The sequence below is a fragment of the Mustela nigripes genome, chromosome 3, assembly GCF_022355385.1.
Source record: "Mustela nigripes isolate SB6536 chromosome 3, MUSNIG.SB6536, whole genome shotgun sequence".
Lineage (NCBI taxonomy): Eukaryota > Metazoa > Chordata > Mammalia > Carnivora > Mustelidae > Mustela > Mustela nigripes.
In genome coordinates this window covers 64,548,711-64,561,052 of record NC_081559.1, presented here as the reverse complement: position 1 = coordinate 64,561,052, position 12,342 = coordinate 64,548,711, and the positions used below count along the sequence as shown (strand labels likewise).

General features: G+C 39.0%; 1 protein-coding gene across 1 annotated transcript in view; it reads right to left on the bottom strand.

The window, feature by feature from the left end:
- Positions 1 to 8,392: 8,392 nt before the first annotated feature.
- Positions 8,393 to 12,342, bottom strand: part of NOSTRIN (nitric oxide synthase trafficking) — a 59,969-nt gene continuing 56,019 nt past the window's right edge. Inside the window, exon 16 of the mRNA XM_059394119.1 lies at positions 8,393 to 10,660. Within this exon, the coding sequence (XP_059250102.1) occupies positions 10,554 to 10,660 (107 nt within the window). The 3' untranslated portion in view covers positions 8,393 to 10,553. The remainder of the gene's footprint in view (positions 10,661 to 12,342) is intronic.

Sequence of the window (12,342 nt, the reverse complement as noted above, 5' to 3'; positions counted from 1 at the left end):
TTTCTTTCTTGTTCTTTCTCCAGCTCCTTTAGGTGTAGGGTTAGGTTATGTACCTGAGACCTTTCTTGTTTCTTGAGAAAGGCTTGTACCACTATATCTTTTCCTCTCAGGACTGCCTTTGTTGTGTCCCACAGATTTTGAACCGTTGTATTTTCATTATCATTTGTTTCCATGATTTTTTTCAATTCTTCTTTAATTTCCCAGTTGACCCATTCATTCTTTAGAAGGATGCTGTTTAGTCTCCATGTATTTGGGTTCTTTCCAAACTTCCTTTTGTGGTGGAGTTCTAGCTTTAGAGCATTGTGGTCTGAAAATATGCAGGGAATGATCCCAATCTTTTGATACCGGTTGAGTCCTGGACCGAGGATGTGGTCTATTCTGGAGAATGTTCCATGTGCACTAGAGAAGAATGTGTATTCTGTTGCTTTGGGATGAAAAGTTCTGAATATATCTGTGATGTCCATCTGGTCCAGTGTGTCGTTTAAGGCCTTTATTTCCTTGCTGATCTTTTGCTTGGATGATCTGTCCATTTCAGTGAGGGGAGTGTTAAAGTCCCCTACTATTATTGTATTATTGTTTATGTGTTTCTTTGATTTTGTTATTAATTGGTTTATATAGTTGGCTGCTCCCACGTTGGGGGCATAGATATTTAAAATTGTTAGATCTTCTTGTTGGACAGACCCTTTGAGTATGATATAGTGTACTTCCTCATCTCTTATTATAGTCTTTGGCTTAAAATCTAATTGTTCTGTTATAAGGATTGCCACTCCTGCTTTATTCTGATGTCCATTAGCATGGTAAATTCCTTTCCACCCCCTCACTTTAAATCTGGAGGTGTCTTCGGGCTTAAAATGTGTTTCTTGGAGGTAACATATAGATGGGTTTTGTTTTTTTATCCATTCTGATACCCTGTGTCTTTTGACAGGGGCATTTAGCCCATTAACATTCAGGGTAACTATTGAGAGATATGAATTTAGTGCCATTGTATTGCCTGTAAGGTGAGACCTCAGCAATTTAAGCTTGTCCCAATCCCTGAACTAATCACTGGTGATCAGGGGGTAAATAAAGTATATGCTTTGGATTAGACTAGCTCCCTGCCAAAGCCCAGGAGTGGAGGTAGATTAACCTCAGTAACAGAGCCAAGAGTAGGGATGCTATAGTTCTCCAAGGGAAAGTTAGATATTTGATATAAAAAAAATAGATAACTACTATAGTGAGTATGCATTTGCTGAATTGCTACCTGAAATATATCTACAAGGAATAAACATCAAATTTAAAGAAAGATTATCATTTGCTGAAACTAGAGGAAGACCATGTCTCATACCACAAATTCTTGATGATATAATGTTTTGAAACATGCAGTGAAGACAATGGGCTGGTTGCTTTGGCAAGGAATTCTGAAGGGTTCCTTTCACTGGCAAGTTACAGAAATAAAGCTTGGGGATGAGAGAAGAAATGAGTACCTTCCACTTATGGTCCATTTGTCTTCAAGGACACCCATGCTTCACTTCTAACTTGAGGGCGTGGGTAGGGCAAGATCTGGGAAACAAGACCAGTCCCAAAAGGACAGTGTAGGAGCCAGCTTTACTGCTGGGATCCAAAGACAAATGCATGAAGAGAACTTTACTAGCATACCAAACAAATAGCCTTAAGCCATGGTACTTTACAGTGATGTTTTCTCAGCTGGGAAGTTGATTCATTCTAACATTGGACTTGGTTAGGGCTGCCACCTTAGAGCAATGGTATTACTTTTAAAAAACATTTATGTCTCCATTACTCTTATAAGCCCTTCTCATATCTCATATCTACTCATTTGTATTTCCTCATCAGCCTATGAGGTGGATACTATGCATAATCTTGTTCTACAGATAAGGAATCCAAGGTACTGAGAGTTTAAGTAACTTCAAGTCCCACAGATGGTAAGCATTAGAACTGGAATTCAAATCTAGGAGGCAATCTGACACCTAGTCCATGAGCTTTGCCTGGGTGACACCTTGTGCATTTCTGTGCTATAGTGTAGGGAAATATGTGAAGATAAATTTCTTAACAAAGATTCTAGACAAACTTGAACTTCAATAATATAACTTAGCCTTTGTGTTTCTATAGAAGTATAATGATTAAGAGGAAAAAAAGGTAAACTATCTTGAAAGTAGGGGAATACGATTTGTCTGGATCTTTGGGAAATGACTTCACTAAGATGATAAAACAGCTTCAGATCTTGAGGAAACAATGAGCAGAGTACCTGGCCTTTTGGGGCTGGATGGCTCATTAAGAGCAGTTTCTAGGCCTGTAGACTGCAGTCATCACCCCAGGTCTTTATGGAAATGTCAGATGGAGGGCTATTGACTTATGTATGAGTCTTTATCTGTTCAAATATAAAGAATTTAATTTTTGAGGGTCACTATGTGCCAACCCAGGAATATTCTGGAACTGACGTTAACACATTAGCTTAAATTATAAAGTTCATACATTATGGAAATTTCACTTTGAATAAAAATGCACATGAAAGGCAAGCTATTTCATTAAGTTTGCTGTTTTTTATACATTACATTTAGGAAGGTATATTTCAAAACTTAAATAATTTTAACCATTTAAAATCTTCCTGATATGGAAATAATAACATGAGGTAAAAAGAGAAGAGATTTTCCTTAATGAAAAATATATGCATGAGTAGCTACATTGATTAAAATGGAAGTCAAAAGCAGTAGACTAACCTAGTGCACACTTTGTAATCACATGAACAATAAGATCTTTAAAAATTAAACTCAATCACTAAATTGTTTAAGTTAAGGAAAAAAAAGAATTGGCACAAAATATGTTAAAATGTTCTAATGGATTAAAATTTTCAATTTCCCAGCTAAGAAAGATTACAAAGTGTTGCTTCTCTTCCAACTCAGAAAATTTCTGTACAAAGACATTTAGTTCTGTGTTGTGTTCAACAATACCTGCATGTGTTGCCACAATGTTCAGCCATTTTTAGATGGTAAAGATCGCCCTACGGGGAATTGGTTTTTTTTTTTTTTTCAATTTGAGATTTATTTACTTATTTGAGAGAGAGAGAGAGAGAGAGAGAGAGAGTGAGCGGGCAAGTGTGGAGAGTGGCAGAGGGAAGGAGAGAGAGATGGAGCACCTGGATGGCTCAGTTGGTTAAGTCCCTGCCTTCGGCTCAGGTTGTGAGCTACTCATGCACATGTTTTTCATGTCCTTCTTCTTGTCTTCATCATTTTTGGTCTCTTCTTTGTACTCAGAGTCCCCTTTAATATTTTTTTTATTTTTTAAAGATTTTATTTATTTATTTGACAGAGACAGAGCACAAACAGGGGGAGCAGGAGAGGGAGAAGCAGGGTCCTTGCTGAGCAGGGAGCCTGATGTAGGGCTGTATCCCAGGACCCTGGGATCATGACCTGAGCCAAAATCAAAAGTCAGTCACTTAACTGACCAAACCACTCAGGCACCCCACTGCAGTCAATTCTTGACTTAATGACAAGCTAATAAAGAATAAGATTCTTTCTGAATAAAGATAAGGGTTTGATCTAAGTAGAAATAGAGTCCACTTTTTAAGTAAACTAGAGGAAATATAAGCTATTTAAAATCAGTTCCTTTCTTGGTATCATAAATATATCCTGGTGAGAAGTACAAAAATGTATGATGTGGTACGACATGAACAATGTTTAGAGTTTAGACATGTTATCCCTTTCTCTCAGCAGCTAGCTGGAAGCAGCTGAGGAAAAGATCTTTAATTGGAAAGAGGAAATATTTGAGATTCAAATGAATGTGATCTCTATAATGCTAAATCTTGAATACTCTAAATTGCTTTGTGAAAAGTTTTGTTTTCAAGCATCAGAATGGTATTGTGGAAAAATCTGAGAATTAAGATGTGGTCTCATCATGGTACATGATCTTAAGCATGCCGTCTAAAGTCTTGCCAGTTTCTTTTCTGTTGATCAGGCCAAGGAGGTTTGCTTCTATTCTCAGTTAATCAAAAGTAATTACATGAATGTTTGTTAATATTATCATGTTTTTTCTGCATCTATATAGATTTTCATCTTTAATCTGTCAACATGCTAATTTATATCAATAGATTGTTGAAAAAATGTTGAATCAACAGTGCCTTCCTGGAATAAATCCAACTTAGCCACGATATGTAATTTTTTTTTAAATAGTGTTGGATTTGGTGAATATTCTATTTTAAATTTTTATATCTACAGCCATAAATGAGATTGGCTTATAATTTTTCTTTGTATATTAACCTTGGTTTTGGCCTCAAGCTTATCCTAGGTCCTAGACCCTTGAAATAGTTTGGGTGTGTTCCTTTTTTTCTATTTCCTGAAAAAGTCTCAATGGGATTAACTATTTTTGAACTCACCTATAAAACTCTCTGGGCTTGTGTTTTCTTTGTAGGAAGTTTTTAAACTACTCATTGAATTTCTTTAATGGTAATTAAATTATTGAATTATTCTATTTTTTGAATGAGTTTTGATAATGCATGTTTTTTGAGAAATTTGTCTTTTGGGCTGGCTTTGTTTGCAAATTAATTGGTTTAAAGTTGTTAATAATATATAATTTTAGCTTTTAGATATCTGCTGTGGTTGTAGTATGTCCACTTTTTCCTTATAAAAAACATTTATTTGTGCATTTTTCTCTTACTCTTGCTCAACTTATTGAGAGGTTTGTTCAACTTATTAATCCTTTCAAGGGACCAACACATAGCTTTGTTCGGTATTTTATTTTGCTTTATGTTTCATGAACTTTTGCTCTTTTTTTTCCCTTGTTATTTCTTTTCTTTCTTTGGGTTGATTCTGCTGTTGTTTTTATAAATCCATAATTAGGATGTTTAGTTCATTCATTTTAGCCTTTCTACTTTTCCCTATAGCATTTTTAAGCTGCTTTCCTAGAACTACAGGTTTTACTATGTAGTAGCTTTCTTGTTTTTTATTTCTAATATTTTCTAACTTCCATTAAGATTTCTTCGTTGACCATGGCCTAGTTAGATGTTCATGTGTACGTGTGTGTGCACACACATCCATGTGCTTGAGTGTATGCAGGCATACATATGTACATGCTCCCTAAATGCAGATGGCTTTTAAATTATCCTTTTCTTAGTAATTTCCATACAATTCTAGAGGCTTGCTCTGTGACCTAGAGCATGATGAATATCGTACACGTGTATTTTCCAGTGGTGAAGTGCAGCGCCTTCTTTCTCAACTTCCGGTGGCTCACTCCACCTTCCTCCTTTGATTGTATGCTCCTCGGCTGACTTTCCCCAACCTCCTCATCCTGATTAATGCTTCTCCTCAATGTTCTCATACTCCTTTTGATGTAGCCCTATTATAGAATCTATCACAGTGTATTGTGTTTTTTAACTGGTCTGTTGCCCTTACAAAATTGAGACTGGGGGCTCTTTGAGGAAAAGGACTTGTCTTTAAGACCTAGAATTTAAGTGATAGATCTTTAATGTTCCAACCACTCTGTATAGTAAGTTCTATTTACCCTTCCAAATCTAGTTGAAAGACCCTCCCCTTGACAAGGGTGATGTGAGAAGCCCGGGCTATTCTGCCCCACAGAAACCATATGTAAACTGGCAAGTTTATATATGGGTAAGCAGCAACCATTCCAAACGCAAGCAACAACCTGGGAAATGTTTATTCATGAAGATCTGCCAGTGAGTTGGATGAGAATGGTGAATTTATCGTCAACAAGCACGTGGGAAGATGATCAGCATCATTAGTCACTAGGGAAATATGAATTAGAACTGTGGGGAAATTAAAATACACCTGCTAGAATGGCTACAATGTAAAAGACTGATAATATCAAGTACAGACAAGGCTATACAGCATCTGGAATTCTCATACATTCCTGGTGGAAATGCAAAATAACATCGCTACCTTGGAAAACAACTTGTAGGATTGTTTTTAAAGTTAAAAACACAGGAGGATAAAAATTAAATACACAGTTAACAATTCGACTTCTAGGTATCTACCCAAAAGAAATGCATTCCCCCTTCCCAAATTTGTTAATGAATGTCTGTAACAATGTTAATCATTTTGACCGACAGAATGTAGTAGTCACCCCCTTATCCATGGGGGTGGATAAGACCTCCAGTGGATGCTGAAACCGTAGCTAGTACTGACCCTGCTATACACCGTATCTATGAGAAAGATTCATTTATAAATTAGGCACAGTAAGAGATTAACAAAATAATTAATAATAAAATTAAACAATTTTAACAACATACCATAATAAAAGGTATGTGAATAAAAGTTATGGTCTTTCTCTTTGAAAATATCTTCCTGTATTGTACACCTTCTGGTGATGATGTGAGATGATAAAATGCCTGCATGATGAGAGGAAATGAGGTGAAAGACATAGTCATCGATGGCGTCATGTGAGGCTACCATTGACCTTCCCATCACAAGTTAGAAGGAGGATTATCCACTTCCAGACCTGGTTGGTGGAGTAGGGAGCACAGAGGAATGGACTGAGAGGGAAAAGCTGTTTGCTTCTTGTTCTCTAGTATCAAGAGATGACCCATCCCATGCTTTCCTTGCCAATGAGATTATCAAGTGAGTGGCTGAGAAAGAGAAGAGTCTCTTTTTGAGAGAGTATAATGTAGTCCAGAGTGTTCCTTCTTCTCTGCGCCAAGGGTGAATATGAGAAAGAAGAGGAAAAGGGACCCCTGGGTAGAGCAGCCCTTATATTGGGGAAAGACTTCTTCAACAAAGTCCCCAATACCACTCATCTTTAAAAAACTTGCTGGATCAAAGGAGGGGGTATTTCTTTTTTAGAGCTGACTCCTTGCATATATTTCTCCTTCAACCATGCTCCTTCTCTGGAGTTTCTGCTGTTGTTTAGACACCAGTCTCAGGATTCATTCAGGTAAGCAGTTGTTCGCAAACTTAAACTTGCATTAGAATCACCAGGAGCGCCTGCTAAACCACAGATAGCTGGAGTTTTGACCAGTGTGAAGTGGGAGCTGAAAATGTGCATTTCTAACTCGATCCAAGATTACATCAGTGTTGCTGGCTCTAGCACTACTACCCTTGGGGAATCTCTGGGGTAAGCACTGGGGCATTTGCCCCAGCTACCAAAAAACTGAAGTTACAAGCTAGCTGAAACTGAGATCAGCAACACATTTGCCAGGGCAAATGGTAAATACTTGGCAAGGCAGGCCCCAGTCCCTTCGAGGCACTCTTGGGTGTGACTCCCTTTGCGTCCCCAGATCTCCAGCATTAGTCCTCAGCTCTGGAGCCAAGGTCTTTCTGTAGCCAGTGTAGTTTGCTTCCTCTCCCAGGTCAGCTTCTCCTTATCCCACACTTCCTCCGAGAGTGTTTCACTGTTTAATTCTGGGCAGGTCTATTTACTCCAACCTGAGGCCAAAGCTGCTCTCCTCCTATTCCCATGACCCTGCAGGTGAGTGGTTACTGGGCTCTCCCCCTTGGGCAGATTTTCCCAGCAGCAGGCACCCACACGTCCTCTCTTAGTTTCCCCAAACTGAGCTTGCATTTGCATAAGCACAGCCTGGATTCTCTGACTTGCTGATTTCTCACCCCCCAGTGCTGCCTAGTGGGAGGCTCTCACTCTGGATCACAGCATCCCGGGATCCCTGACACTATCCATGTAGCTCTATCCTTGTAGCTGCACTCCCTCTGCAAAAGGTTTCTGCTCTTCTCCACCCTGTCCCCAACCCTGGTCCAAGTCCCAGTACCACCTATCTTGCCCTCTGTCCCGCCTCGAAACCTATCTTCCCTGGGTTATCCACTCTTCTGTGTAACATTGCAAAGGACAATAGGATATGGTATTTGATTCTAATGCACTTTTCTTGCTCTAATTCAGGCTGATTACCTACCAAGGCCATCAAGACTTTGGGAGAGGTGGGGGCTTTTTGGAGGGAAGAACAAAGTTACACTATACTCAAATTACTCATCAGTTAAAGCCTTATAATACTATGCAATAAAATTGACTTTACCCCAAACTGGGTATTATATTACTTTTTGATAGATCAGAAGACACTTTAAGTGATTAAAGTGCTTTTTGTCATTATAAATGTTAATTATTATGGGTAATTGAAAATGCAAAAAGAATGAAATGAATAGATCTTTCTGGTTGATAGTATGATAGATATGTAAGCTTGTATTCTATTAGAGAGAAGATAAAGTAGAATAAGGTCTTCTGATGTCTTCAGTGAAAATCTGGCTCTGGTGGGTAATCAGCCTGAATTAGAACAAAAAAAGTGCATTAGAATCAAAGCAGTAGAGACTGCTTATATTTCAGGCTGTTGATGTTGTTAAAAACTTCCTGACATATGAAACTGCACAGTGGAATGTCATTATGAAAGCCTAATTAAGAGTTTAAAAGTATTAATATTAAAAATTATTTTATTCTGTATGGAAGACTTATATACATCAATAATCTTTGCAATATACATTTAATTTTCATCTAAATGTAAGGGATGCCATTCCCACATGTCCAATCAGAAAATTCTTGCCCTAATAAAAAGATATTCACATATCTGTGCTACCCAACTATATTTATATGTATAGTTTGATGATAGTATTTTCTTGAATGTTAAAATTTATATGTCACAGACGCAAAAGGAATTTGCAGCAATGTTACGAAACAGGAAAATCATTTATGTTTTCACAAAGTTAAACAGATTTACAAAAGTAGAGGAGCATCTTTCTTTGAAAATTATTTCCAGTGAGTTCCCAGGCCCAGCCACCATTATCATCACTTTTTCTACACAAATGATCCGTTGTAGACTGCAGTCAATTGCTACGCAATATTTTATACATCAGGGCTTAATGGAAAGAAGGAAAATGAAGAAGAAATATAAATTCCAATTTTCTGTTCATGGTCTAATGGCCTATTATTCAGCCAACTTTCTACATGTAGAAAGCCTTCATTAGTACACCATTAAGGATGACATTAAAACTTCTGATCTGTTCTTCTAGGTTATAAGTTATGTCTCACATAACAAATTTTACTGGAGCTCCTTCAGGTCTGGTATCTACATCTATAAATATTTCTATCTGTTCGTTATATCCTGCTGTAGGAGTGAAATGGTGCAGAGTATGAAAAATATACGTACCTTGGTTTGGAAAATTCCTTTTTGAAAGTGTGAAATTTAATAAATTTAAAAAGAAGAGGTAGGTGGCACTAGAGTAATGAAATGGATTTTAATTACTCTAATGTCATGCTATTTGGAACAAGAGTAAACATGTCTGGATGCTTCTATCAACACTACAACCCTCCATTCAGGAGAGTGTGATCTCCAGGCTGATTTAGGTCATTTTTCTAAAAGATGCTGCTATACCACTTTTCTTCGTTCTAAAATGTTCCCCTGGGTGCCTGGGTGGCTCAGTGGGTTAAAGCCTCTGCCTTCAGCTCCAGTCATGATCTCAGGGTCCTGGGATCGAGCCCCCGCATTGGGCTCTCTCTCTGCCTGCCTCTCTGCCCACTTGTGATCTCTGTCTGTAATAAATAAATAAAATCTTTAATAAAATAAAATAAAATGTTCCCCTTGGGAAAAACTGGTGTCCTACCCTCTCTCAGCCCCAATTTTTTCCCATTAAAGGGCATCTGGGGAAGCAGCAGCAAATATTCCATTTTAACAGTAAATGTTGGTTTCTAGAACTTTCTATCTCATTAGCTTTTAAGGTTCCTTTCATTAAGGAGCTGCTTAGGGTGTTCCTTTCATAATGACCTACTTGGGAAGTGCAAATTTCTTATCTCTAAATTGGTATATGAAGTTTCCAAAGGGACAAGGAGGCAAGAGATTTCGGGCACTGTCTCCTTCCTGCTTCCTATCCACTTTACTCTTGCTCTCAGATCCCAAGCCATCTCTGACTCACACCTGACCTTGCTTCTAAGAGCAGTTCTGGGTGTGCACAGGGGGTATCTAAGAAGCCACTTCCTCAGAAGCTTGCTGGCTAAGGATGGAACTCCATTCTGTCTACACTGACTTCCTCTGCTTAGGAGCCAGACCTCTCTTCTCTAGCACCCTCCCTCTTGGCCTCAGCTCCCAACTCTTTATTCGACCCTCTCCTAACCTGGGTCTCCCTCCCAGGGGTCTGACCTGCCAGGCTCTGCCGAGCTCTTCATCTCCTTCTTAATCTGCTCTTCCTTGCCCCCTAACCCCTGCCTGACCCCTCCACAGGCTTACTCTGGCCTGTTGCCACATAACCCAGACAAAAAGGACACCTGAGTCCTAATCTCTGTGGTGCTACCAGAAAACTGCGTGAGTTCAGGCAAGTGGCTGAACCATCTGAGCTCCGTCTCTCTCCCTGTGTTGGGGCATCTCTAGGGTCTCTGGGGATTTGAAAACTCTAGTTGCTGCCAAGCTCCTTCCTGCCTCCCTCTGCTCTCCATCTTCTGACTCTGTTTCAAGCAAATAAGCAAGAGTATAACGTGTGGTGACACACAGGTAAGACTCCGTTCTCCATTTGTAAAGATGACAACATTTGTCTTTATTTGCACGGCCCTGGACGGCTGACAGAGGAAGGCAGTGTGTTCAGAATCTTGTCTTGTGCCTGCGTAGCGGGGTTCCCAGTGTTTCAAGGGAGCTCCTCCACGTAAGCGGCAGGAAAATGGCCCTTTTTTCCATTCAGAGAACCAAACCACCATCCTTCTTCTTGTTTCCTGTATATAGTCACAATGTCGCCTGTGAAAATGCACATTTAGTTAGACAAAGGGTGCTCTGCCATTTAAGTATATGCCCAGACCCAGTGGGTAAGACAATTGGAAGGAGATTCTGCTTTCAAGAAGTTACTTGGGAGCATCATTCTCTGTACGTGATTCAGATGAAGCAAAATTTATTGAACACCTCTGTATGAAGTAGGCATAATGCAGAGAATATTAAAAAAGAATTTGGTAATGGACAACCAAATTATGCCATAAGATAGTTTCATTAAGAATAGAATCACGTTGGGTCCTACATCCTTCTTGTGCTGGATGGCTTACTCTGGATATAGCCTATGGCCTGTCATCAAACTCTTTGTCCATGTCTGTGTTTTAAGGGTTTCTCATTTTGGTGACTGAGAAAGTCTGGTATGGTGACTATAAGGTTTGTCTCAGCTACCAGACTTTTCTTTAGATCGCAAGAGCTTCTCTCCACTACATGAGCCAGCTTTATAGTCCAAAGTTCAACTCACAGCTTTGCACAGAAACATGACACCCCTTCATTCAGCAATGTAGATTACTTTAATAAAATATCAATTTGAAGACAATACATTTTAAAGCAATGAATCAAATACATAAATTGCTAAGAAGCACATGGCCCTTCTCTAATTCTCTTTCTTTTAAAAAAAAAACACTATTCTGATCTTAGGAACCCTAAAGCTTAACCTGGTGCCTCAAATCCTCTGGCTAAGACCCTCTCTTGGGAGAAAGTCCTTCCACTCTGGCTGCTGACTATACATCAAAGCTGAAACATCATCTTCCTTCAGGATCTAAGAGCTCCTTTACCTTGAGCATCCTTCTGAGGTAACTTTTCAGTCTATCTTTCATTCATTCTCCTCCCCAGTTATTTTCTTTCTTTGGCAAAGGAGTGTCCACCCCCTTCCTTCCCAGCTCACTCATAAATCACTTTTCTTATAGGAGATCATTCTCAGCCTAAGTTCTACCTCTACTGAGTTCGGTCAGGCCAGCAGATCTCAGGTCAGCATATCGACACAGTCTGCTAACAGAGATTCAAACAAATAATTTAAAATTTTGTTGCCGGTTTCCCCAAGCCTCCAATGGTTTTGTTTACTTAAGGAATCCACTTATGATATAAAGTGTAAGTAGACTTTGCTGCCATCAGAACTGAAGGCAAAGAAGAGAATCAATTTATTGTGTGACTATGGATCTCAAACCCAGGCCCTGGAGTCTAGATGGCATCTGGGAAATGTGTTTTTTATTCACACAGGAAGTGGGAATACAGCATTTCCTACTGCTGTAGGTAACCCTAGGATGACATGATGAGGAACAAAGTGACTTCCAGAACACTTTCAACTTTTAAATAAAGGCAGTGTTGATTTAAGATAAAGGGAGGAGAGGGCCTACTCTTTATTTCCCTTTTTCTTATCTTTTTTTAATTTCTGACCTAGAAGGAAAAGTAGTTCCTGGAAGAAATCTGGCTGGCAGTCTGAAAAGGAAGCACCCATTAACCAATAGCAAGTACATGGTGTTCCTGTTGTGTGACTGCAAAATCCATCATGACTTCCTGTTGGTTTGGGGCGCCATTTCCTGCTTGTAGGTAATAAACTCTCTACTACAACACAACTCTTTCTCACTCACCTTTTCATTTCCAGATCTCTGCCTTAGCTTTAACATCCAAATATGGTTGCTAATTGGACACACAAA